Source organism: Prionailurus viverrinus, chromosome A3 (assembly GCF_022837055.1).
Source record: "Prionailurus viverrinus isolate Anna chromosome A3, UM_Priviv_1.0, whole genome shotgun sequence".
In the NCBI taxonomy this organism is placed as follows: domain Eukaryota; kingdom Metazoa; phylum Chordata; class Mammalia; order Carnivora; family Felidae; genus Prionailurus; species Prionailurus viverrinus.
The window spans coordinates 122,315,375-122,343,192 of NC_062563.1; the positions used below are offsets into that span (position 1 = coordinate 122,315,375).

The 27,818-nt window shown below is 37.4% G+C and overlaps 1 protein-coding gene across 3 annotated transcripts in view; it reads left to right on the forward strand.

Moving 5' to 3' along the window:
* Positions 1-13,987, forward strand: part of ATAD2B (ATPase family AAA domain containing 2B) — a 167,452-nt gene extending 153,465 nt beyond the window's left edge. For 2 of the 3 annotated variants that reach the window (XM_047852433.1, XM_047852434.1), the window contains exons 24-28: positions 1,015-1,152; positions 4,248-4,931; positions 7,759-7,886; positions 8,350-8,478; positions 10,366-13,987. In XM_047852433.1, the coding sequence (XP_047708389.1) occupies positions 1,015-1,152; positions 4,248-4,931; positions 7,759-7,886; positions 8,350-8,478; positions 10,366-10,407 (1,121 nt within the window). In that variant the 3' untranslated portion in view covers positions 10,408-13,987. The remainder of the gene's footprint in view (positions 1-1,014; positions 1,153-4,247; positions 4,932-7,758; positions 7,887-8,349; positions 8,479-10,365) is intronic. The other variant, XM_047852435.1, reaches the window with a different exon arrangement.
* Positions 13,988-27,818: the final 13,831 nt, after the last annotated feature.

The window sequence follows — 27,818 nt, forward strand, 5'->3', positions numbered from 1 at the left end:
TGTAAGTTTACTAAAATCATTTAATTGCATGCTTAAAATGAGTGATTTTTATGTTATGTAAATTGTACCTCAGTAAAGCTTTTGGAGGAAAAAAACTGTTGGAGCTGTCCAGAGTTTTAATTATCAAAGAGGGCATTGTTAGGGAAGGAAAAGTCAAAATTGGCTGCCATATTACAGGTTTAATGACTTAGTAGATGCTAATACTACCAATAGAGATAGGGAATAACCCCATAGAGATAGGGATGGACAGGTTTTTTTGTGAAGAAAGATAAACTAGTTATCTTTAATTCGACCTATCTTTAGGATATCTAGTTGGAGATATCAAAGAGGCAGTTGGATATATGGGTCAGAAACTCAAGACATGCTTGGGGTAAACATGGATTTGGGAATTATTATGTAGTGGTAGTAGAAGCTGAAGGCATGAATGATACTTTATGGTAGAAGGTATAGATCAGAGTGAGAAGAAAAGGGATTCCAGAGACAACCCTAGGAAACATCAACATTTCAGGACCACCTAGAAGAAACAAGTCTAGTGAAGGAAATTGAGATGGAGTGGTTACTCTTGGGAAGATAATATCGGAAAACCAAACTTACTGCAGTGTGGTGTGACAGGCAGCTAACACCAGCTAACCCATTCATGTGAATGGGGTTTAATGGACCAACAGACACTTACTACATTCTAAGATGGCAGAAATAATGACTTTTAGACCATATATTATCGTTGTCCTACAGTCATAAGAATGTGTGCCTTTGCAAATTAAACCGAGTAAACATAGGGTTCCTTTAAGGATTATGTGTTAAGCATGGCCTGCTAGGTTATTTTGTTATGATTTTATATCTAGTTTCTTTTCCATCTTAAAACAAACGATGCTTTTTTCATCCAAATTACAAACTGTCCAGGTATAATTAATGACTAAAACTTAGTTCTATATTTCAAACTTTTTTTTTTTTTAACCTTGTTGGTTTATGTAGCTAGGAATATTTAAATGGGTGTTGCTTATCTTCTGCCTGCAGGCTTATCGGTAACAGCAGAACAAATAAATCCTCATGGCACTGGAGCTCGGAAGACAGAAACTAGAGTTGAAGAGGCATTTCGGCACAAACAAAGAAATCCATTGGATGTCTGGCACAACTCTGCAAATAAATGTGCATGTGAGTGAGGAGACCCTGTTATCCAATAGTGGGGACACCTGAGAAGGATGCAGATTTGTTAGGAACTGGGGACACAAACCAGGTGCTGTTGTTTCCCCACACATCTTCTCAGCTTTTCTCTGTTCAGAGGGGAAGGGCTTGTGGGGTCGGATGCTGAATGAGGAACATGCTTCTCTAACCGTATTTGCTCTTTTCTGTTTATATTCAGTACTTGCGGGTGTTGTTGAACTAGGTTTGAATATTTTCAGTCTTAAGCTTTGGATTCGGGGTAGAGATGTGGAGCCAACAGACTTTTCATCCACCCCTGCCTCCAGTCCTAACCCTCGCTCTATAATGTACCAGATATTCTCTTTAGGGTGGAGAGTAGAAACTTTGACTTAAGGGAGTGGCTGACAGTAGGAGGTTCATTTTTCTGAGAGAGTATCTTGTGCTCACTTTGAAAAATGTGTACAGCCCTTTTAATCTATTTTTGTTTAAGTGAGATACACTTAGGGAAAATTTAGTACTAGTTCTAAGTTTTCTTCACTTTTCCTCATTCATGGTGATATATAAGATTTCCAGAAGACAGATGTTAACGAACACAGCATCTTCCTAATATAGTCCATATGTTTCACTGAGGTTAGCCATACTGTTCTGGTATAAAAGTGGCAATACTGTTGAAACTGTCAGTAAAGCTGGCCATAATATGTTCGTTCACCAGTGGCATTGACTTCGAATGGATGAAACATACTCATTGTTTTAGCTTTTGTCTTTGTGATAAGTGGCATTCATATGTGAGAAATTTTGAAGGATTTAGTAGTATATTTGGTTCCATGAAACTGATTAAAGCTATTTGGTGTAGTTGTATCTTGGATCATCATCTGGATTATAGAACATAGCACTCTAATTTAAACTTTGAAGTCCTGTACATTCTCTTTATCTGATACAAATTTTACTAACTAAAACCCATTGAAAATTGGCTTTAAGCAGTTTAAGTTCCTTTAAACATTAAAATGTTATTTTAATCTACAAATGTGAGTTTTGTTTTCTCTTACCAGTAGATGGCATATGTGACTCATCATTTGTCTGTTTTACATTAAGTTACTTGAATTATAGATCTAAATATCCCTAAGGGAGAGTTGCTTTCCTGAGGTCTTAGTTTTGGAAACAAGCTCAGAGAGGCTATAAAAATTGACTGTAAAGATTGTGCCCCTGTATTGGTTTTTTTTTTCACACAAAGTGTCCCGTGAAAGGAAGTGGTATGTTAAAGATTAGTTCCATAAATGTACATACTACCATATGCCAGGTGCTGTGGCGCTACAGCCGCGCCTAACACAAAATTCCCTATTCCTGTGGAGCTTATATGATCAAGTTCTCTTATTTTGCCAAAATCATACTAACCACTAGAAATATTTCTATAAGGAGGGGAAAAATATTTCTAGTTTGACATCCTCCCAAGTGAGAACACTTTGTCGTTGTTGTTAGCTGGGATGAAAGTGTTAGAAATAAACTTGCTTCAGTAGGCCTTCTACAGCCTTTGCTTAGTGTACTACAGATCAAACAATTGAGCTGGCTCTTGATTGAGCAGAGTTGAGCTGCTACTTGTTCTAGAGTTCTGTAGCTTAGTGAGGAAGGGAAAGGGGAACCTCTTGTACTTTTGGTTGCACGGTTGGAGAATAAGTGAGGTCACACTGTCAGGAGTGACTTGTCAGGTAGTAAAAACCTAACAGCTCCACCTTTTAGAGAAAGAACAAGGTGAATTTTTTTCCCCATTTTTAACGTGTACTGGATTAGTTTTTCATATAGTTAATGGAATGCTTACAAATGCCCATCGCTTTAGCTTATGTACAGCTTTTAACAGTAAACTAATAAATTTCTTCTCCAATTACCCTGTAACTGTAAATTATAAAAATAGAAATTAGTAGGGGGAAAAGAAATGGTGAGATGATTCAAATGATACGGTTTTGAAGGCAAAATATAGTTTGAACCAAGTGACTAAATAACTTGAATTTTGGAAATAATTTCAGAAATCTTTAGTAGATTTATTCTTAGATAAGAAAGAAGAGTAATATTTATAACAACATTTGTCCATTTCCTGTGAATACCTTGGTGTCTTTACATACAGAGACTCAATAAGGATTAAAGATGAAAGGATGAAAAAGTATGTAAACGCATATTTGGGGAATTAAAGATTCCTGAGCCTATTGTTAGCTGGAAGTACTCATAAAGCTCATGATGGTTTCTAGCATCTAAAGATAAATACAGTATTTTCAATTTTTGTGGGTCTTCCTTTTCATATAACTGACCAAATATTTATTTTCAGTGTTTTGTTAATGTTGTTGCTACCTTGATAGCAGAGGGCTTAATTTTTTTCCCCATATTTTAAAATAACAACTGTGTAACCAATTGATCCTATTTGATGAACCATTTATAGTAGAGAAGACTAACAGTTGGTTAACCAGATTGTCCTCTATAACCATCATAGGGTTTCTATCCATGACTATACTTAACTGTGGGGATTCCTTCTTTGGGAAGGAGATGTAATAGATAATTCTTTGTGGGATACCTGTAACTATTCTACCTTGATATACTGGAGCATGTGTTCATTTTCTTTCATGGTTTAGGAGCTTTTGGGTGATGCTGGCAAAGCATTTACCTTCCTGGTGGAAATCCAGGGCTATGGCCCCAAACTTTCTAGGCAGACTGGTAATGTGGTCATTTCTGAAATGTACATAATAGATGCATGGTCCTTGGATGTTAGGAATTAGGAATAGTTGTAAATTTAAGATAATAGAAAATAATTAATGCTGGGTAAACTCCTACAGGAAATAAACTTTTAAAAATTTCATTCTTCAGGAAAAAAAAAACTTCATTCTTCAGAGTTCATCTCTGACTTCATATTCATTCTACTTGTAAGTTGTGAGGATTAGTCAGCATGGATGTCAAGAGCTAAGTAGTTTTTGTGTGTTATACCGGTATGGGTTTACTTTCTTTTATGTTCTTTTTTGGGGGCGGGGGGCGGTTTACTTTCTTTTGGGTCTTATTTAGTGAACATTTGTAAAACAAGTATTGCACTCCCAAGTTCTACATATCTGTTTTCCTCCCCTGTAAAATAGTTCGAGTTCGGAGAAAATCGAGGCGGCGATCACAGTGGGGTAAAGGAATTATTAAGAAAAGGAAAGTCAATAATTTAAAAAAAGATGAAGAGGACACCAAATTTGCAGACTATGAGAACCATACAGAGGACAGGAAGTTGCTAGAGAATGGAGAGTTTGAGGTAAGCACTGACTGCCATGAAGAAAATGGAGAAGAGACTGGAGACCTTTCTATGACCAATGATGAATCATCGTGTGACATCATGGACATGGACCAGGGGCAGAGGCTTAACAATGGAGCCGGCACGAAGGAGAACTTTGCATCTACTGAAGAAGAGAGTTCCAATGAGTCTCTACTCGTCAACAGCAGCAGTTCTCTAAATCCAGAGCAGACATCTAGGAAAGAGCCTTTCCTTAAAGGAAGCTGTCTAAATGGTGAGGCCTCCACCGACAGTTTTGAAGGAATACCAGTTCTGGAGTGTCAGAATGGCAAAGCTGAAGTTGTTTCTTTCTGTGGTAGTGGAGATAAATGTAGTTCTGAACAAAAGATTCTCCCAGAGGACCAGTCAAAAGAAAAACCAGAAACTTCAAATGAACATCTTGGAGATGATCCTGAGAAACTAGAGGCACTGGAATGTAGCAATAATGAGAAGTTAGAACCTGGCCCTGATGTGGAGGTTAAAGATGCAGAACTGGATAAAGAAGGTAGAACGAATATTTTAAAAAACCTGAAATTTTAAACTCCTGAGTTAACTAATTGCTTATTTTGTCTGGTCGTCAGTAGCGGTAGTTGATAAGCAGTTATATAACTCTCTGAGAATCTGTTAAAGTTTTCATCTCTTTCCCTAGAAAAGTGAACACGTGAATACTACATTTGGGTGGAAGTTTCAGAGGGTTTATGGCCCAGAATGTGTTGCTTTCCTGTCTGCTTACTCTTTTGCTTCCCACCTGATTGTCATCCCGATCCTATTGGATTTATGGCTAAAGTAAACCCATAAGTGTTAAGATGGAATTCTGATAAGAATTATTGGGGTGGGGTGGGGTAGGCATGGGCTGAGAAGACTTGGATACTAGAGCAGTATGGTATGTTACACTCTTGTAGACCCACGTTAAATTACCACTTCTGTTCATTATAATCATGTGACTTTGAGCTGGTTACTTATGCTCTCCAAACCTGTTTTTCCATCTTCTGAATTAAACTTAGAGTTGTGTCACTGCAGAGATTAAGTAAGTCATGTATATTAATCACCTGTTCTGGTACCTGACACGTACTGAGGTATATTCATTCCAGGCATTCACTGTTGAATCTGAGGGATGTTGAGTCTAAGGTGCTCCATTGCTTTGTAAGGCCATTGGTATAGGAAACGGTAGAATGAGCACTGTCAGATCTACCTTGTTCTCACAGACTCAGAGCACTCTGCCAGCTTCTGACTTCCCGTGGCTGTGTGATTCTTTTAAGAAGAAGCAGTAATGGGGGCCTGGGGTTTCCTAGCTTTAGTTTGTTTTTCATTCTTTGGCCCATAGTGGGATGGGGTGAGTTAGAGATCTACCCTTTGAATATACATTTCTGTCCTGAATAGGTACTCTTCTAACACAAGGCTATTTTGAAATTCTGTCATGCTCTCTAAATTGTGCGGAGTTATATATAGCTTTAGCCTGGGATTTGGGCTATGTGGGAAAAGTTTTTTGCTGCCAGTTTTTGAGCCCTTTAGCAGAATTAGGAAGTAGGAAAATAAAATTCAGAGTCTTAGAATTCTTTTAATGGATAAAGAGATAGGTAGGGGTGTGTGTGTGTGTGTGTGTGTGTGTGTGTGTGTGTGTACTGTTCTTAAATGCTACCTATTGAGAATTTTTCTTTTTCTTCAATAATAGAAGGTAGTTTTAAGAGCAGTGTTTATTTTGGTATTTATTTATATTTATCATACGGTCAAAACTTTAAAAATGTGTTGAAGCTAGGGTTAAGTAATGACTGGGACAGAGTGGGAGAAAGGGAGAGCTCTTTCTGATGAGGCACTGTGGGTACGAGGCAAGGAATCCTTTTTAGTGTTCTTCACTATGAGATTTTAGTGAGCTTGCAGAAAAGGTTTAAATTAATATTATGTTCAATTGATTACCTAAAAACTTTAAAGATATTTGTTGTGTAAAAGCTTTACCTGAAGTTTTCACTTGTAAATGTCAGGGAGGGCAGTGTTACCTAGTGGAAGCTGTCAGGCTCCTGGATGTCCGTAGATAGGGTAGTGAGATCAGTAAGGTCTTAACAAAACTCTTCGCATATGTTAATTGAACTATAAAACAAGGCTTTCACTCTAAAGCCTGTCTGAAATATACAGTTTCTCTGCTACATGGAGGTATTTGTTTTCGAAGGCAATATTTTAGTTCTTTTACTATTTGTCTAGCAGGCATTGATGAGAGGGAATTGTTTGAAGACGTGGGAATAAGAGGATTAAGGCAGGAGGGAGGGGAAAGGTTCTCCTTGGTGTCTGTGATGTGGGCCAGTCCTGTATAGAGTTCTGAAATAGTTTAGTTTGTCTTGGTGTTCCTTCCCCCAGGCCTTCTCATAGAGTATGCAGACAGAGGAGAGCATAGGGCTTGATGGCCTCCAGCCCTGGCTAGCCCTTGGAGTGCCTGGTGCTGTCAGATCATGCTCAGCCACCTCAGAATTTGTTTTCTTCGTAGTGTGGCTGGTCTTGGCATGATGTTGAGAGGAAAATAATTAGATTATAGTATTTCACTCTAAGGTAGGAAAGATCGCTAGCCCTATTATACTTTAAACAGGCTTATATTTTTAAGGAAAATTGTCATAACCCAGATCAATTTCTAATAGAATTCTGGGCAATGTAAAAGAGAAAAATAAGAAATTTCAGTTAATGTTGAGGAAGATTTTTTTTCTTTGCAAGGAAATAATGAAGATAGGTTGGCCTTACTTGGTGTTTGCATCTGCTTTTCTAGGTTCCTTCCCCTCTTCCAGTTCTGAAAGCTCCAAATTTTTTAAAAAATGTTTATTTATTTTGAGAGTGACAGAGCACAAGCAGGGGAGGGGCAGAGAGAGAGGGAGAGAGAGAATCCCAAACAGACTCCATGCTCGGCATGGAGCCCAGTGTGGGGCTTGATCTGACAACTGTGAGATCGGGACCTGAGCCGAAATCAAGAGTTGGATGCTTAACAGACTGAGCCGCCCCGGCACCGCTGCAAGCTCCAAATTATAAAATGATGACTGTAGTAAAAAGAGTGAATCATAAAAAGAGTGAAGACTGCTTTATAAGTTAGTGCTTAGAGGTGAAGATTGCTTTTCTCTTCCTTTAAGTGGATATGTTTATTAGATGATCTTCTAGTATGGCTTGGCTTTCATAGTTGTGGTTTAGTTCTCTTTAATGTGGGCTACTTATTCTTACAAAAAAAAAAATCATTTACCATTTAAAGAATATACCCTTATTCCAAAAAGTTTTTGTGGTGGGTAAAAGAATTTATAGTTGTTTAAGCCTGATTTTTCTTAACTTTTACTTGCTGCAGTGCATTTTTTTTTCAATTGTAGGTGCTTCTAAAGTAAAGAAATATCGTAAGTTAATTTTAGAGCAGGCAAAAACAACAAGCCTGGAACTGGTTCCAGAAGAGCCCTCTGAGCCTGTGCCACCTGTTATAGTTGATCATGAGAGATTGAAGGTAAGCTTAGCTATTCCCAGTTTATTTTTTTAAAGATTTTATTTTAAAGTAATCTCTACACCCAATGTGGGGCTCGAACTCACAACCCCGAGATCAGTAGTTGTATGCTCTTCTGACTGAGCCAGCCAGGTGTTGTCCCCCCATCGTCAATTCTAAATGAATGGAAACACATTTCAATATGTTTGTAGTCAGTTGAACAAAGCTAGTTTTGATAATCTCTTGCTATAACCTAGGAATATAAGTGCTTTGGGGCTTCTAGTAAAAAAAAAAGAGTTTTGTGTGTTTTGAGGGATTTAGAAAATGGTCTTGGTAATAAACTAAGCCCTAGAATCTTCTAAAATCAGGTGTCACTGTTACATTATAACCTGTGGTGTCTCTTACCTAACCATTTGAATATAACTGTTTCAGTGTGAACAATGAAAACAAACTTTATTTTATTCTCTTTTCTTCTAATTTTTCTTAGAAATTGCTTGATTTATTGGTAGATAAAAGCAACAATCTGGCAGTTGATCAACTTGAGAGATTATATTCTCTTCTTAGTCAGTGCATCTATCGTCATCGTAAAGATTATGACAAATCACAACTTGTAGAGGTAAGTGCTCAGTGCATCCTTAAACAGATACGTGCTTTTACTTGTCCACCCCACCTCCCCCAAAAAAGGGAAAAAAGTTAGTCTCTATCTTTCACCAAGTAACTGAAGAATGTTTTGAAGATTTAAGATTAGAAGACTCATTAAGAGTTATAGTTTGAAGAATAAAGCCTTACTGTATCATTTTGTCTCAGGACAGAAGTAATCTGAGATTCTTTGTTTATGAAAACACAGAAATTCGTGGTTCTGGGTTAGGAAATACACAGAAGAGCATGCCACAATTCTCTTGTCCCTTTCTTGTTACTGACATCACTAAAGATATCACCTGGGCCAGTTGAATGTGGGGATGGCCTTACAGTCCTTACCAGTGCTATCAAGGCAGCCACTGCTGATTAAAGGAATGGGCCTGGGCAGTGAGATCTGTTTGCCACCCCATTAATGATTAGAAGAGAACTTAAAAGGCATCTCATTAATCAGATCTAGTCCTATGAAATGGCTGCACAAAGGAGGGCTTGTTCTTTTGTTTAGGCACTTTTAAAGTGAATTGTTCCCTTTCTAGACAACTTCGGGCCATAAGTGAGTTCTTCCTTATAAATAGGAACTCATATCTGTTCATACAGTTTACATCATCAAGCCACACTTCTGCTTTCTGAAGTCATCTGAGCAAATAGCAACCCACTAAATGGCTAAGTGACTTAGACTCCCTATTCATTTGCCTGTTAGCTTATTTATCTGGTGGTCTGGTTATTACATATTTATTGAGTGCCTATAGTTCCAGATACTGTGCTAGATGTTTGGGCTGCAAAACATGAATAAGACAGTCCCTGCTCTCCAGGAGCATTTCTAGTATATTAAAGATTTGTATGCAGAGGATGGGATTATTTTTCATGTGTAATAAGGAATATTGGACTTGAATCAAAGGAAGAGAGCAAAGTATGTGAATGTATATTTAAAAATTGAGGTCATATTGTATATTGTTTTATACAATATTGTTTTATAACCTGACTTTTTTTTTCTTATTCAGTAATAAGATGATGAAACATTTAGCAAAAGTGATTTTTATTGATCATATATGAGAAATTTTTGATCAATGATAATCTGGCCTATTAATTGTATACAGAGATGTACCAGATGCCTTAGATGTATTTGACACTTGGCCATCTAAGTGAAATGTGTAGGGTAGAGTTCTTTACTACCCCCCAACCCCACCCACCCAGAACTTGTTTGTTCACACGATTGACATTTGATTAGCTTGAATGTATTGAATACTCTTTAGTACTGAAACATTTTTCAGTAGGGGACTTGGACCTCTATAATCTAGGGGTTTTGTTTAGGGAGGGAAGGGAGCTATAGCAGAATCACCAGTGAGTGGCGTTTCTGGTGGTGATGGCAGTGACTATTTCTGGCTCTTTTTTTTCCCTCCTTTTTTCTTTCAGCTCTGATTAGAGTGAATTGCAGTGGGAACAGGTGCATTCTACTTTGGGTACAAGTTTTACTAGGCTGAGTACATTCATTTTGCTTTGGGAGAATATGAGTAAAGGAAGGACTCAGGCTCTGGAGTAAGGCTACCTATATTCAAATGGACTCTTTTGTTTATTAGCTGACAAATTATTTATATCCATAAATCTCTTAGTACAATATCTGGCACAATAAATACTCATTGAGTGGTACTAGCATCATCCATTCGCCTAAATATCCAATGGGAGGCATTTGGAAGTGTCTAGGGCAGATAAGATAGTCTTACAGAGAAGCTCCCGTATTATAATTAGGAAAATAGTTAAAGCTTAACCTGTATCTAAATTTCTTTCTCTAAAAAGTTAGAGTGAATTTTCCCATAATACTTTTGTCCTTCCTTTAATAGATAACATGCACTTTTTTTCCCCCTTGTAGGAGATGGAAAGAACAGTTCATATGTTTGAGACATTCCTATGAACTTTTCAAGATGAGTGGTTTATCCTCTCCAATCTGCTCCTGACAGAGCAGTCTTCTGAGCCATTCAATTTCAAATTGCACCAATTATGTGCAGAGCCTTGGTGTAAAGTGCTCTCTCACTCATTCTTTCTCTCTGTTGAATTTGGTGCTATTGTCTCAGGTACCTGAAACCAACCAGCCTACAAGAACCAAACAGAACTTCAGAAACGTGTTGTATTTTCCACAAATAAAAAATACAACCCCACAGATTGGAGATTTTGGTGCTACAGAAACTGCTCTCACTTCTGCTCCTCTTTTCGTGCACTCTCTTTTGGAGACTTCTCTCTTAGGGAGCAGACCAGCAAACTCGAGGAAACTGGATGGGGCAGTTCTCTTAACTGTGTTGAATTGTTTAAACAGTGGGCAACCTGTTTTGTTTTTTGTTTTTGTTTTTTTCCTTCCCCTCCTTTCTGCTCCTTTTAGCGTATTTGTTTTTATTTTTTCCTCTGGGTAATGGACTGAAACCTGTTTTAGAGTTGGCTATGGTATATTCTGGTGGGAAACTGAAGAAACTGGATGAAATCAGATTAGGCTCTTTAGAACTGCCTTTAACGTGCCTTTTAATTCATTTGAGAAAGGTAAGGCTAAACAAAAGGATGGGCTTGTTTGTAGCAAATCAGTTAGAATGTCTCTTTGGTCACAACCTTGAAAATAAGTTTTGATACTCTGTGTCGTTGAGAGGCAACCAGTGTTTTGGTATAAAATGCCTATCTTGTTTTCAAAAGTCAATGAAGACACTCATTAAGCCACATGATATATACTAAAATGGTAAGTTTTCCTGTATGGTCTGTTTCTGTTTAAGAAACATGTAATAAAACAACAACAACAAATACTACCCAGTCCACCAAAAAACTCACACGTTTCCAGCATTGCTGACAATGATGGCCAGAAAATAGATAGATGACATTTTTTTCTTCTCTCAGTGGCAATTTAATAGTTATTCATATTTGAGTTCCCAGAGAAGAATGATTTCGTGTATAGTAAATTGTTACTGTTTTGTTTTAAAGCCAGGACTTGCCAAATGGACAGAAAAGAGGAATTTGTCAGAGGCTCCATAAAGTTCATATTCTATATGCATAGTTGCAGGTGAGCTCTGCTATGGTCCTTGAATTAATGGACATTAATGGACATTAACAGTATTAATGTTTAAATCCCTTACCATAAGCTTACCTTCACAACTATTCATTTTGATTGGAACCCGTTTTGGACCTTGTTGAGTGATTTCTCTGAATTGTACTTACCTAAAATTAATTATGGGTTACTAGTTTTACAAAAACTTTCTACAAATTTGGAGACACAGTCTAGGCAGTTGCAAAGAGGCAAAGGGAGTGCAGTGACATTTTTTTATCAGATGATTTTTAAACAAAAAAAGTAGAAAATTTTGACAAGTTGGCTTGATAACTTCATTCATTGTAGCCGTTAGCTGCCGGTGTGTCTTTCCAATATATGCAACACATATAGTTTGGGTTTTAATTAGAGCAAATGGTCTTGGACTACTGCAGAGATACTGAGCTACCTCAGCTTTTTGTATTTTAGTTACCAGTAGTGTTTACAGAGTCCTGTAATCACTTTGCCACCGTTTACCCGCTGAAGCTAAGGTACTTGTCTCCTTGTCTCTGGCTGTTTGGAGTGTGCCCAATGCCAGCGCAGAAAGCACACGTTGGCCGTAGGCTACTGCAGTAATCTTAAGTGCTTCTTGGCATTTACATTAACATTTTGCGCCTTCTAATTATAGCTTAATTTTTTAAGAAATGCCACTTTTTTCTTTATACCTAGTCTATGAAGTTTTCATAATATTCAGTTAAGTCATGTAATTCAAGATGCTACCCGTGTAGACACACTGTATTTTTAAGGTGGGCAAGTGCGATTAACGATGAACCATTTTAAAGGGGAGGTTATTTGAAACCTCTAATTTGATTATTGGGAGGATTTTCATGCTTTCTTTAGTATTTATTACCATCATACCAGTTCAGACTATTTTACTGTCTAATACATTAGCATTTTGTATTTTGATGGAAATTGTTACAGAATTTAAAGATTTGATGAAATAAGATGTAGCAGATTTTTTGTAGCAAGTTTCTGCTAAAAGGGTTTTTTGCAAGTCTCAGGTTCTTGCTGCACTATTTTTTTTTAAATATTTATTCCAGTTACTCTAATTCAGAAGCATTCTGTTCAAGTAACAGCAGCACTTGTGAAAGGAAAAAAAAAACGCACATGTTCTTAGTAGGTTACTAAATTTGTACAAGTTAATTAAGATTTTAGCCATCAGTGGGTTTGACAAGGGAAATTTATTTATGTTTAGCATTAAAATGCTTCCAAAAGATCAAGTTTTTTTTATTTTAACCTTGATATAGATGGAGAAATAGGAGGCACCCTCAGTATGATAGGAACTGCCACTTTGAACAGTTTAGGTCTTAAAGAGAAAGCCAGTCTAATGCCAAGGGGAGAAAAATTAGCTGAAATTATATCAACTCCTCTGCTCCCCTTCTGCCCCCTCTCCCCCCCAAAAACCACACACTATACCAGTTTTGCTTACTTTACAGATATTTGGTGGTTCTATAGTTTAAAGCAGCTTGTGAAATTATCCAAGTGGACTCAATTTTGTTTACCTTTATGTAAGTTCTTAATTTTTGCTGTATAGCATTGGCGAAAATATGTACAAATTGACCTCTGTTCTTATTTCCTATTGTGAGCATTATAAATGATAGCTCCTATGTAAAACTTTGCTCTCAGATCAGTAAAATATGTATCACAGCACAGCCCAACAATGGTTAATGCTCAGCTGTGGGGACCATGGGAGCTTTTTGAAGATGATGGAACCGCACTAGGGTTGAAACTGATGGCTGTGGAGTTAATTGTGTTTTTGAGCTTGAATCTCACCTGTGATTAATTTTGTTTTGTTTTGTTTTATGTCCTTTCATGACTTGATTTCTCTCATATGCCAATGTATTTGTAGGTTTACTGGATTTTATTTTTAGGGAGTGGGGTGGTAATATCTTCCCATTTTTGATTAAGTTGGTTCAGCTATGGTGCTATTCGGTAGGTTATCTTCAGTGTCAGGTCCCGTAGCTGAATGCCATTGTTATTATAATTATTATTTGTAATCACATTGTAAGCTTGAATTTGGGCTTGTACCTGCATCTTTTGTATTTTGTACATTCAGTTATTTAGACTTTGGGAGTCCTCTTTGGTTTCAGTCACGTATGTCTACTTTGTAGATTAAGTAGACTTCATCAACTATGGTCTATTTTGGGTTTATAGTTTAATTTAGAATTGTGTTAAATTGATGTTTTGCATTTGACTTCATTTTACATTAGTTTGAAGTAAATTATTTAATTTTTGAATTCTGGAATTTTGAACATTTACTGTAATTTGTAATATAACTGCTGTGAAATACTTGAATAAAGATGGCAAGAAAAACCTGCCTTTCTTTAGCCTGATGATGATTACTGTTGGCTGCAGATGCAGTGCTACCATTCTAACCGAACTTGTCTGTTTTGCAGCTAGAGCCTAATGATGTTTATTAAGTACCACCCCCCCCTCCCCACCCCCACCCCCCCAGCCAAATCTCATTATAGGATTCTTTTAGATTTTAGCAGTCCTCGGTATTGTTTTGCTAAACGTTTTTCTGTTGGGAAAGTGTGGTTTTAATTCCAGTTGAAGGTTGTCTAAAATATGTTGTATAGAAGCAAATAGATTACTTCTGACATTTGTTTTTCTGTTTGGAAGACTGTTCCAGTAGACCATCAGGTAGTTTGGTTAACTTACTTTATAGTGTTTTCTCTTAGATCAGGTAGTTACCAGCATACTTTGAATAGTACATAGAATTTAAATATGGAAAAATTTCATACCAGAATTTTGAGGGGCTTGTTGCTTCAAGGGAATAGAATGTTCTTGGCTTTAGATTGCCTATGTTTCTGCTATCTACCATGAGATACCTTTTCATGTCTTGAGATTAGGATACTAACCTTAATAGAAGTCCTTAATTTTTCTTTCCTTTTCGTTCGTTTGTTCCTTCCTTCCTTCCTTCCTTCCTTCCTTCCTTCCTTCCTTCCTTCCAAATCATAGTAAAAAGGAACTGGTTGAATTTGAACAAGACTTTGTTTTTCTTGATTTTGCAGATTGTATTAATTTTTATTTTTAATTATCTGTGTATAGCAAAAGACTGATAGTAATAAACCTGGGAAACAGATTTTTAAAAATTTTAGCCAAATGTTTACAAATTAAAAAAAATTTTTTTTGAGAGACAGCATGAGTGAGGGAGGGGCAGAGAGAGAGGGAGATACAGAATCTGAAGCTGACTCCAGGCTCTGAGCTGTCAGCACAGAGCCCAACGCGGGGCTTGAACCCATGAACTGCAAGATCATGACCTGAGACGAAGTCAGACACTTCGGTGTCACTGACTGAGCCACTCAGGTGCCCCTAGCAAAATGTTTATATAAAAGTAACTTATAAGTGCCTTTGAGTGTCAGTCAAGTTTTTAGAGCTCTGGAGAGAATTTGGGCTTATTTATCCAATTTAGTTTCTGTTGGACTCAAAACTACAGTAAAGTGAGAGACTAATCTTTAAAAATTTATTTCATGTTATCCCTATTCCCTAGCACCTGCAAAGTTCTCTGTTGGCTATCTTTTTAAAAATAAATTCCCTCTCAGACCTGCACAGTCGTGTCTATTATGTCCCAGGCACTATGCTAGACACATTCTCTGTCTTTAAGTAGCTTGTAGTACTCTAGGGGAGGCTAGTGCATATACCAGTAGTAATGATTCAGTGGGATAAGGGTTGTAACAGAAGGAACACAAACAGTGTTCAGAGTTATAAGAAGGGAACCAATTAATTCTGTTTAGGAATGGGGAAAATGAAAGTCTTCAGAGAGTTGGCATTTTATTTTCCTTTTGTTTCTTTCTGGCTGTTTTAGAGTCTAGCCCCACTCTACCAAAACTGTTCTTAGTTTTCTTGTGATCCTTCATATTACATCATATTGTGTTTGTATGACATTTATACCACTCACCCTGGAGTATCTTTATTTTCAACTTATTGAAATATTGGTCATATTTCAGGGCTAGGCTTAAGATTCTGCACCAATACATCTCCCTTACTGTATCATTCCTTCTCAGAACTTAGCTGTATTTTGTACTGCATAATACAGTGAATTACTAATATTATGCAAAACAGTAATATATTCATGTGGGAAAGGAAGTATCACATTTCTTCTGCATTCCCTGTAGGAATTTAAAATAGTGCTGGGCTCATGGGAGATGCTTCTTTCTTTTTGGTTTAATTGACATAGTGAGTGCCTACAATGTGCCAGGCATGGTTGCAGGTGCTCAAACTAAAGCAGCAAAAAAAGCAGAAAAAGTCCCTGTCTTCATGGAGCTTAAATTCTTTTAGTGCTTTTTTAAAAAAATGTTTATTATTTTTGAGAGAGAGCGAGTGGGGGGAGGGGCAAAGAGAGAGGGGGACAGAGGATTCAAAGTGGGCTCTGTGCTGACAACAGCGAGCCCGATGTGGGGCTTGAACCCGAAGTTGGACGCCCAACTGACTGAGCCACCCAGGCGCCCCAGCTTAAATTCTTTTAGACGTAATGTGTCATATTTCTGACATGATCGGTCAGGTTCAAGTTATTTCTAAGAGGAATTCTCTCTTTAAACATTGAATAAAGCATTTTGTTAAAAACTTGCCAGTAACTCTTCCTTTTCCTCTTTGCTTTCTTCTATTCCCCGTCTTAGTGAATAGAGCCGCATCCATCAAGGATCCAAAACCTGTCGTTCTAAGTTTTATCTTCTTTATGGTGCATCTCCTTCTTCTTTTTTTTTTTTTTCAACGTTTTTTATTTACTTTTGGGACAGAGAAAGACAGAGCATGAACGGGGGAGGGGCAGAGAGAGGGAGACACAGAATCGGAAACAGGCTCCAGGCTCCGAGCCATCAGCCCAGAGCCTGACGCGGGGCTCGAACTCACAGACCGTGAGATCGTGACCTGGCTGAAGTCGGACGCTTAACCGACGGCGCCACCCAGGTGCCCCTGGTGCATCTCCTTCTAATCATGCAGCATGTTCTGTTGATTTTTATCACTCTAAACATGCCTCCTGCTCATCACCCTTTCTCCATCTTTATCATAGCTGACTTAGTCTGGGCACTAATGCTTTTGTCTGGACTAGTTGTAATAGTCACCAATATAGGAGAATGCAAACATGGGCAAAGACATGGTGTCTGTCTTCAACAGGATTTTTACCGTATGATTTAACATTCTCATATTTACTAGATACTAGGGATTGTTCCAAGTGCTTTACAAATGCAAATTTGTAAATTTGTAATTTTTTGAGAACCTTTTGAGGCAGGTGTTACTGTTATCCCCATCTTATAAGCCAGGTAAGCTAAGACGTAATTTGTCCAAGGCTAATTGCTACTTCACTGCCTCTTGTCGGAGTAGACAGATGCACAAGCATATTCAGTATACTGCACATGTCGCAATTGAGTTATGCGTAAGGTACACGGTGTACAGAGGAGGAGTGTGCAGCCCAACCTCAAGAAAGCCTTCCCAGGAAAACTGATGCCTGAGCAGAGGCATCAAGGTAGGAAAGCCTTTCCAGGCAGAAGGAACAACAGAAGCATATACTGAAGAGTAAAATAAAATAGCATGACGGCAGCAGGGGAAAATACAGGCGGTTCCTAATCACCAAAAGTCAGCCTTTATATAACAAAATTATTTGAGCCATGCCGCTGACCAAGCACAGTTCTTGGATTTAGACTTACAGCTGAGGACAGGACAGCAAGGTCCCGGTTCTTTGGGGGTTGATAGTCTAATGGGCAAAGAGTAAACAAGATGTTATCTCATAGTAGCCAATGCTTAGGTGATAATGAGTACAGTAGTAGTACTAGTAGCAGTAAAAACATCTGAGTGACTGGTAGGTACTATTTTAAGAATAAACCATTTAATTATCACAGTGTCTGTGAGGTAAGTACTGTTGTTGGTTCCATTTGACAGAAGGGGGTACTGGAATATAATGGCTGAGCAACTTGCTCAAGGTTACAAATCTAATTAGTGTTAGCTGGGATTCTATCTTTTGTGGTTTCAGAGCTTGAATTCTTCATCAATTTATCATTAAGATGAATGATAAATTCATTTGTCCTTGCTCAGGTTTTTCTCCCCTATTAGTAAACATCTTTAAGTTGTAGAATACTGCAGAGAGTAATAAAACGTGCATGTTCCCATCATCCGGAATTAAATGTTAACAGTTTTTCATAATTCTTGCAGTTCTTTTTTTAATGAAAAAAATTCTAGATGACATTGAAGTCCCCTTCCTACCACTTCCCAGTCCCATTCCTTTTCTTCTTCTCCAGGGGGAGCCACTCTGATCACTTAAATGAACATCTTTCCTGTTTTTAATGCATTATTTGAGAAGGTAATAGTGTGGGTGTTGAAGCCAGACTCAGTCTGAATCCTAGGCATGTCCCTTTATTGGCTGTGTAACATGAAGCAAGTTACTTCACCTCTCCGCACATCAGTTTATCCGTACAAAGAGGGGTGGTGATAGCACCAAGCCCATGGTAATTATTATGAGGATTATGAATTTGAATCAGCAAACACATGGTAATGCACTTAGAACAGTCCCAGGCACATAGTGTGTTCAGTATGTTTTAATCATTATTACTGTAATTATTACTATTTGTATGTATCCATAAAAATGGTTTGGGGGTTTCTTAAATGTACATCAATGGAATTATTTTACATCTTTAAAAACGTACATAGTTTTAATTTGGAAATGCGTGTATGTGGTTTAAAGAATAAATTAGTTCTAGAAGGCTTGTTATAAAAGCCAGTTATCCCCTGATTTCCCCTCCCTCCCCCAAAAAGGAATATTCTTCCCACAGCCAATTGTTTTCAACACCCTTAACTAATTATTTTGGTATGCATCTCTGTGTTTCTAAATAATATTCTTACATGGCTACTTTTTTATTTTCCAGTTTTTGCCAAGATCTTGATTTCCCACCATGGAAGAGAATAGTCACACCTGTCCCCCAACACACCCACACTTCCTGCTTTCTCACCCTCCCAGTTAGTTTTAGTTTTTGTTAGATCATTGTTTGGTATGTATATGATTGTGACTATGTAAAAGCTATTGCCAGCTGAGATTTTTAGGGGAGAGTATGATTGGTTTCCTTTCCTGTACATTTTTTTTTGTTATTTGCCTAGTTTTCTATTATTAACAACTATTTTGTCCCTAAAATTCGTCCCCGGAACTCCAACTCTATTTAAAAATTGTTTAACCTTTTATTTATTTTTAAGAGAGAAAGAGTGCGAGTGGGGGAGGGTCAAAGAGAGAGGGAGACACAGAATCTGAAGCAGGCTCCAGGTTCTGAACTGTCAGCCCAGAGCCCAACGCGGGGCTTCAACATATGAGCTGCGAGATCATGACCTGAGCCGAAGTCTGCCGCTTAATCGACTGAGCCATCCAGGTGACCCAAACTCTCTATTTAATATCTTCAAAAATATAAAGTATTCTAGCATTTCATCATCTTGAGAAAGTTTGTCCAGGAGCATTCTAGTCTTTTTCATTGGTGTGTAGAAAAGGTCTTACATAGCCGTTTTCCTGGAATCTCCCTCCACACCACCCTTCACCTTTTTCTTAGTGACGTTTATATCCCGTGTTGCTGTTGGGTAGTCCAATGCTATTCTGATTCTTGGTACATTTTCTTGATTTTGTTTTCCTTCCTAAAGCTTTTAGGATCTTCACTTGTACCCTAATATTCTAGAATGTCATAGATATGTCTGGGTGGGTGTCTGTGCTAGTGGGCCTCTCCACTCCGGAAATTCATATCCTTCAGTTCTGGGAAATTTTCCTGAGTTATTTCTTTATGATTTGCTTGCCTTGTTTTCTTTGTTCTCCATTTCTGCAATCACTGTTCTTTAGATATTGACCCTCCTAGACTGTTCTCTAAATTCTGCTTCCTTCCCAGTTTTTATTTGTGTGTTTAATTTTTTCAGAGCTATTTTTTCTTGATTTTTTGAAGTATCATTTTGTTCTTGTTTAATGATTGTAAAGTCACTCATTAATCTCTCTTGAGGATATTAATAATTTTTTTTTCTTGGTTTTTCTTCTCCCTGCATAGACTCTTTCCTCCAAGTTGCCTTTCCTGTTTGTTTTGGCCACTGTTTAGTATTGCAGCTTTTTCTTAAGTGTTTGATAATTCTTTGCTATCTGCTCATATTAAAGAGTGGATGCCTAAAAAAACTGCTTTCAAAGCATTGCACAAGAATATCCAGATGGGAGAGTAGCAGGGCTTTCTCTGGAAAATACCATAAGCCCAACAGGGAATAAAGCTAAAGATAGTAACACTGGGGATTCCCAAGAAACCATCCAGCCAGATCACCTGACAAAGTTGTATAGATTAGAAATGATACATACAAAGTCAAATAAATGTTGGCTACTTCAGTGTCATTCTGTATTCTTTTAAGAACTGACCCTGAAATTTTGCAGTTTGGTTATCTCAGTTGAAATCTCTTAGCAGAAATGCCTTACAAATGATTTTGAGATTTTTGAATATACATATGTACTCCTTTTGTTTGCTCCCACCTTTGCTCTCTCAACCTCATTTTCCTTTCATTAGGCCAGTATTTTAGATCCAAGAACTCAGAGGGAATTAAAATGTTCTTTGGAAGATTTTGTACTGAGAGCTTTTATCCCTTTAGGAGCAACAATTATCTTTAAAGTGTTTGGAGGTGATGGAGTCAAGCTTTCTTCTTAGTTTGACTTCTCTTAATGCCAACTGTGTTCCTGACAACACCTCTTGTTCCAAAAACAGAAATGACTGTTCTATATAAGACCACTTGGGTTAATGGTCCTACCATTAATGCTAATATGGCAGGTCTGAAAGCCCACACTCCAAAAGCCAGAAGACACTCTAATTTTCTTAGTGTAATTTCTGTTTCTTTCTGGAAACCTGGTGGTCTAGAATTTTTTCAAGTTAGCATTTTTTTTTTAAATTTTTTTTTTTGACGTTTATTTATTTTTGAGACGGGGAGAGACAGCATGAACGGGGGAGGGTCAGAGAGAGAGGGAGACACAGAATCTGAAACAGGCTCCAGGCTCTGAGCTGTCAGCACAGAGCCCGACGCGGGGCTCGAACTCACGGACCTCGAGATCATGACCTGAGCCGAAGTCGGATGCTTAACCGACTGAGCCATCCAGGCGCCCCTCAAGTTAGCATTTTGATTAACAGAAGAAGCATAACTCCAGGGAAAGAAGTCCTATACTAGTTAATCCTTTTTTACTTGTTCCTGATGACTTTCAAGCCAAGAAAGATGAAGGAGGACTAGACCTGAGGAAAAAAAGGTGAGTAAAGCAGAAAAAAATTTAGTGCTATTCATATATATATATATATATAAAGTGTCTTTATAAGTTAAAAAGTGTTTTGGGCCTTTCCCCTGCTACTCATCTACTGAAGATATGGAAGTTAGGAGTGTGACCATTCCATTCAGATATCTATGACAACATTGTTTTGTTTTGTTTTGTTTCTATCTATGTAAAAAAGTAAGCTCTACCTATGCCCAATGCAGAGCTTGAACTCAAAACCCTGAGATTAAGAGTTGTATGCTCTATGGAATGAGCCAGGCACCCTCTTGATAACATGTTTTTTTTTTTTTTTTTCTTGATAACATGTTTTTAATGTCATGCAGCATTGTGGAGTAATTGCTAATGAGTTGCTAAGTAAGTATTGAATTTAAAAGGCCAACATTTTATTTTAGTTTTTAAAAAAGTTTATTATTTGTTTTTGAGAGAGAGAGAGAGAGCACAAGCAGGGGAAGGGAAGACAGAACACAACAGAGTGTGAAGCAGGCTCCAGGCTCCAAGCCATCAGTGCATAGCCCGATGTGAGGCTAGAACCCACAAACATGAGATTGTGACATGAGCCAAATTTGGACGCTTAACCAACTGAGCCACCCAGGAGTCTCAAGGCCAACACTTTAGTAAGTTATAATAGTTTTGGGAGGTAGAGGTCAAAAAGTTAGTTTGAAAGACTGAGTAGTTTAGAATTAAATATTTTATATATATATATAAAATTAAATATTATATATATATAATTAAATATTTTATATATATATATATATATATATATATAGAAGTACGGTGGAAGATAAAGCAGTGTAAGTAGTTTGGCGTTTTGTTCTGGAGGACCAGCCTAAATACCATGTGACAATCCTTGAATGTTTTTGAACAGTACCATGACATGGTGAAAATCAAGTTTCAGAAATAATTATTTGATAAGAATGTGGAAAATAACTATTTTCTTTCAAAAAGATATGTTGACTACCTACCGTTTGCTAAGTATGTGCCAGGCACTGAGGCTACAAAGCTAAGGAAAGCAGTTTCTGCCTTTGGAAGTAACTACTCTGTAGAAAAAGATATATTAAGAGAAAAAAAAATTTTTTTTTAATTTAGGTAAGTGCAGTGATAATGATGTAGCTGAGATGCTATTAGATCATAGAGGAAGGGAACTTAACCTACATAGGAATTCTTGAGAAGGTTTTCTGGTGGATGTGATACCTTAATAGCATCTCAGAAAATGAAGGAATGTAGTAACAAATTTGGAAGAGCATTCCAGGCAGAGGGAACAGTATAACAAAGACAGAAACAGAGGCAAACATGTTAGGTTCATACCACTATGGGCACATCTAGTTTGCTGTGTTCTAAAGCAAAGAGTAGTGTTTGAAGTTAACAAGGACTTTGTATGCCTTGTGTTCGAGGTGAGAAATGCTGCAGGCCTGAACGAGGGAATTTGTGGTAAGGATGGTGAGAAAGGGGTAGTTTCTCTTAGAAAATGAAGGGGTAAAACCATTAGAACTAAGTGATTGGATTTGGGGGGATGAGGATAAAAGAGGAGCCCCAAATTGCCCTTAGATTTCTGCCTGGTATTCAGGTAGATGAGTAGCACCATTAACTGAGAATGGACAGGAGAGAGTAGCAAATTGGGAGTGAATGCAGTGTTGGACATTTTGACATCCAGGTCCAGCAGACCTTTAGATATACATCTTAATATCTTAACATATAATATAATATAATATCTATAATGTCTTAAATGTATCTGAAGCATGGGAGAGTTCAGAATTAGAGACTTTTGGGGTCAGCTGCCCTGAGTGTCGTTTTAACCACAAGTGTGCATCAAGCCATGTCGGTGGTTCTTTGAAGCAGAATGAAAATGGTACATGGAGGAACAGTAGTGTTTAACCAGTGGTAGAGGAAGTCTTACAAAGCAGACTGATCATAACTTGTCAAAAGCAAGACAGCCATGAGTAGTATCACAGAACTCAAGAGAAGATTTTATGTTCAAAATGAATAATATCAAATGTTCTAGTGGAGGCTAATTAAATATGTACTGAAACCTTGAGAGTAGATATGACAATTTGGTGATCTTTTTTGTTCTCAGGAAAAAGGGAAGGAGTCAGGGCATAGCTAGAGAGGTACACAGAATTGAAGAAAGGATTGTGATAAAAATGAAGACTGAGCATGTTTGTATACTGAAGGTGACAGCAGCTAACATTTATTGAAGACGTACTGGATTCCAGGCCATCTTCTAAGGGTTTCATGTATTAACTCATTTATTCCTCACAGTAACCCTATAAAGTAGATACTCTTTTCCTCATTTTACTAAAGAGGAGAGTTAACCACAGAGAGATTGTCACATGGCTGACAACTGGTAAAAGGGCAGAATCAGAATTTGAACCCTGGGGTTCTGACACAATAGGCCAGTTATTTACCAATATCCTATACTGCCTCCATAGAACTGTAGAGATTGTAGACATGGAGAAGAGTGGTAATTAATGGATTAAGATCAGAAAAGACTGGAGGGGATAAAGTCAGGAACATTGGTGAGAGTTTTGGTCTTGAACAGGAGTTATTTAATTCTTGAAGACCAGAAACCAGGCCTACAGGTGGAGGTGGTAAGTTTGGGGATGGGATGAGACAATTGTCAAGTTTAAGAATTTAATCACATCAAACTTTTCCCATCAAATACGTAGCTATTTATTAAATTTATACCTTGTTATTATAAAACATAAACACAGATATGGAAAACTGCTGAAAAACAAATGTATAGCTTATCATGAACTATTACAAGATATAACCATCCCCCAGGTAAAAGAAATCATCAGCCAATCCAGAAACTCTCTTTGAGTTCCATTCCAGTTAAAACCCTCTTTATCTCTTGCAGTGTTACCAGTATCTTAACATTTATGGCAATGAGGTTTTTGTTTTTCTTACAGTTTTAATAGATGTGGGCATTTCTAAACTCCACATTTAAGTTTTTCCTTTTTTACTCTTTTGTCCTTTGAATCTCAACCTACAGATTCCTCCTCAGTCTTTTTTCCTTGTCACGAATTTGATGAAGAAACCAGGTTTCCACCTATTGAATTTCCCAGAGTCTGGATTTTGCTGATTGAATATCTATGGTGAGGCTAATGTAATTTGTTCTTTGTGTTTCCCATGAACTGGTACTTGGATCTTCAGTTGTGCTGCCTAATATGGTAGCCACTAGCCACAAGTGTCTATTGAGCACTTGAAATGTGGCTAGTCCAAATTGAGAAGTGCTGTAAGTGTAAAATGCACACTTACTTTAAAGATTTATTATAAAAATAATATAAAATATCATTAGTTATTTTATATTGACTATATACTGAAATGGTATTTTGGATATTTGGGTTCAATTTATTAAAACATAATTTCCATCTAGTTCATTTTACTCTGTGTAATGTGTTTACTAGAAAACTTAAATATGTATATGGCTTATGTTATGTTTCTATGGGCAGGACTGATCTAGAGGCTTAATCATTAATCAGACTCTGGTTTTACTACTTTTTGCAAGCCTACTTCGTAAGTAAGAGTGTGTTCTTTTGTTAGGCACATAGTGCCTGGTAATTTATTTATTTTTGTGATGTTAGCAGTGATTGATACTAAATGCTTAGATATCTTAATTCATTAAAGTTTGCAAAACGGTGAGTTCCAATGAAATCGCTCCTTACTCATTTGTGATTGTGTTGTCTGTTCTGTAGGTATGATTAATACTTGATTCTTTATCTTTAATAGTTTTAGTTACTTATTTAAAAATTTTTTTTAAGTTTATTTATTTTGAGAGAGAGCATGGAGGGGCAGAGAGAGTGGGGGGGGGGAGAGAGAGAGAGAAAGAGAGAGAGAGAGAGAGAGAGAGAGAGAGAATGAATCCCAAGCAGTCTCTACACTGTCATAGTGTGGAGCCTGATGCAAGGCTCGAACCCAAACCTTGAGATCATGACCTGAGCCGAAATCAAGAGTCAGTCTCCCAACCAACTGAGCCACCCAGGTGCCCCTATTAACTAGTTTTAAAAATGAATGATCTTTCTATTCAAAACTGATGAATTAGTTTTCTTTGCGTCATTATGAATTCATAGCTTTAAACATATTTGATATAATTTAGTGCATTGTCATTAGTATGCATATTGCTGCTAAAATGTTCCCATCTATGGCCTGTGGGGAGCCTTTTCAAGTTGGTTCCGGAGTCCTTTTGACACAACTCTACTAGTCTTTATTAGCTTTTATGATTTTTTTTTTTTCCCTAAAGAAAAAGTGTGCCAGTGTGAGCAGGGGAGGGGGCAGAGGGGGGAGGGAGGGAGGGAGGGAGGGAGGGAGAGAGAGAGAGAGAGAGAGAGAGAGAGAGAGAGAGAGAGAGAATCTGAAGCAGGCTCGATGCTCAGTGTGGAGCCTGCCATGAGGCTCAATCCCATGACGCTGGGATCATGATATGAGCCGAAATTAAGAGTTGGATGATTAATTGACTGAGCCTCCCAGGTGCCCCAGTCTTTGTTCACTTTTAAACTCTGCTGTGTCTGTAGTGATATCCCTTTTTTTGTATCTGAAATTAACAATTTATGGCTTCCTTTTTTTTCTTGGTTAGTCTACTTTTATTCATCTTTTAAAAAACTAATGTTTGGTTTCATGGACTTTTTCCTACTTTTTTCATTTTCAGTTTTCTGATTTACATTCCTAAGTTAATTCCTTCCTTCTGTTTGGTTTATGCTTAGTTTCTTAAACAGGAAGTTTAGATTATTGGTTTGAGACATTTTTCTTTTTTAATATGAAGATATACTGTTAAAAACTTATAAGCAATGTTTTAGCTGCATCCCAAACATTTTGATATGTTGTATTTTTCCTTTTCATTCATTTAAAAATATGTTCTACTTTATCTTAAAACTTCCTCTTTGACTCCTAGATTATTTAAATTTGTATTATTTAATTTTCAAGTATTTGGGGTTTCCTAGATTTTGTGTTGATTTCTCATTTAATTCTGTTGTCAAAAAACATACTGTGTATGATTTTAATTCTTTTAAGTCTATTTTGATTTGTTTTGTGACCTTGAGTATGATCTATCTTGATTAAGTTAAAAATTTTAGCTGTTCATTTAGTTAGTAAACTCTGCACCCAACGTGGAGCTTGAACTCACAACCCTGAGATCAAGGGTCACATGCTTTACCTACCGAGCCAGGTGGGTGCTCGGTTAATATTTCGTATCAAACTTAAACAAGGTGTGTATTGTGTTGTTGGGTGGAGGGTTCTATAATGTTAGGTCACATTGGTTGCTTGTGTTGTTAAGTCTTCCGTATTCTTGCTGGTGTTCTGTCTACTTAGGAGACAATTACTAAGGAGTATTGAACTCTACAACAATAACTGTGTATTTGTCTGTTTCTCCTTTCAGTTGTGTCAGTTTTTGCTTCCTGTATTGATGCTCTTTTGTTAGTTGCATACACATTTGGGATTGTTTTGTCTTCTTGGTGAATTGAACGTTTTATCATTATGTAATATTCTTCTTTGTCCCTAGTAATTGTCCTTGTTCATAGTCTTCTTTGTTATTAATAGAACTACTTTAGTTGTTTTTTTAATTAGTGTTTGTGTGGTCTGTCCTTTGCCATAACTTTACTTTCTTATGTCCTAGCTTTTCATCTTTCCATACATAAAACCTCCTTGTTCAGCAAGAAATATGGCTCCCTTTATTCTGAATATGTTTATTTTCTAAATCCTTAATTACATAAAAAGTTAAACCAGAGTTAATCCATACCACTGGGGAAAAAACCCTGCTAAATATTATGTTTATAGTGCTTTTGTCTTTAGTATGAGGGCATATAGTCTAAATTCTATGTTCAGAAGTTACTTGGGTTAATCTCTACCTCTACCCCCATTTACCCTGCTTATATTATTTTTTGAAATAAAATATAAATTAGATTCTGGGGCACCTGGGTGGCTCAGTTGGTTAAGCATCTGACTTGATTTCAGCTCAGGTCATGATCTCATGGTCATGATTCGTGAGATCAAGCCCTGTGTTGGGATCCCCACTGGGCGTGGATCCTACTTAAGATTCTTATTCTCACTTCCCAACCTCCACTCATGAGCGCTCTCTCTCCCTCTCAAAAAAAAAAGGGGGGTTAGATTCTTTTGTTTTCTTGTTTGCATTCAGTTTTAAGTTCCCCCCATCCTCATTTGTTAGAGTGTGTAAGACATTAACATACTTATAAAAGTCATAACTATTCAAAGCAGTTAGATCCAGAAAAGTGTCATTGCCCCCATCCCTTCCGCCACTAATCTCATTAGTTTCTTTTTTATCTGTCTGGTGTTTCTTTTGCTAAAATAAAGTTACACATTCTCTTATCCTCTGCCCCCCTTATTCTTACACAAAAGGGAAGTTATTATAGATACTCCTTTGCACATTGCTTTTTTAAAAAAAATTGACTTTGTTTTGTTGCAGTTTTAGGTTTGTAGAAAAGCAGCATCAAGGACAGAGTTCCCTTATATCTCTTTACCTGCCCCCTCTTCACCAGTTTCCCCAATTATTACCATCTTCTACATCACTATGGTATATTTATTATAATTTATGAGCAAATATTGATACATTATTATTAACTAAAATCCATAGTTTACATTAGGGCTGATTCTTTCTATTGTACATTCTCTGGGTTCTGACAAATGTATGACATATATCCATCATGCAGCATCATTAGGAATCATTTCACTGAGCCCTGCAAGCCTCCTGTCTCCCCCTGATCATCCCTTGCTCCCTTCCCTGGCAACCACTGATCTTTTTTTTTTAAACATTGTTTTTTAAGTTTTTATTTAGTGTGAGAGTGAGAAGGAGAGCATGCACATGAGCAGAGAAGGGGCAGAGAGAGAGGGAGAGACCGAATCCCAAGCAGGCTCTGTGTTGTCAGCGCAGTTTGACACAGGGTTCACTCCCACAAACTGTGAGATCATGACCTGAGCTGAAATCGAGAGACCCTTAAACTGACTTGAGCCACCCAGGCACCCCCCGCCCCAGTCACTGATCATTTTACTGTCTCCATAGTTTTGCCTTTTC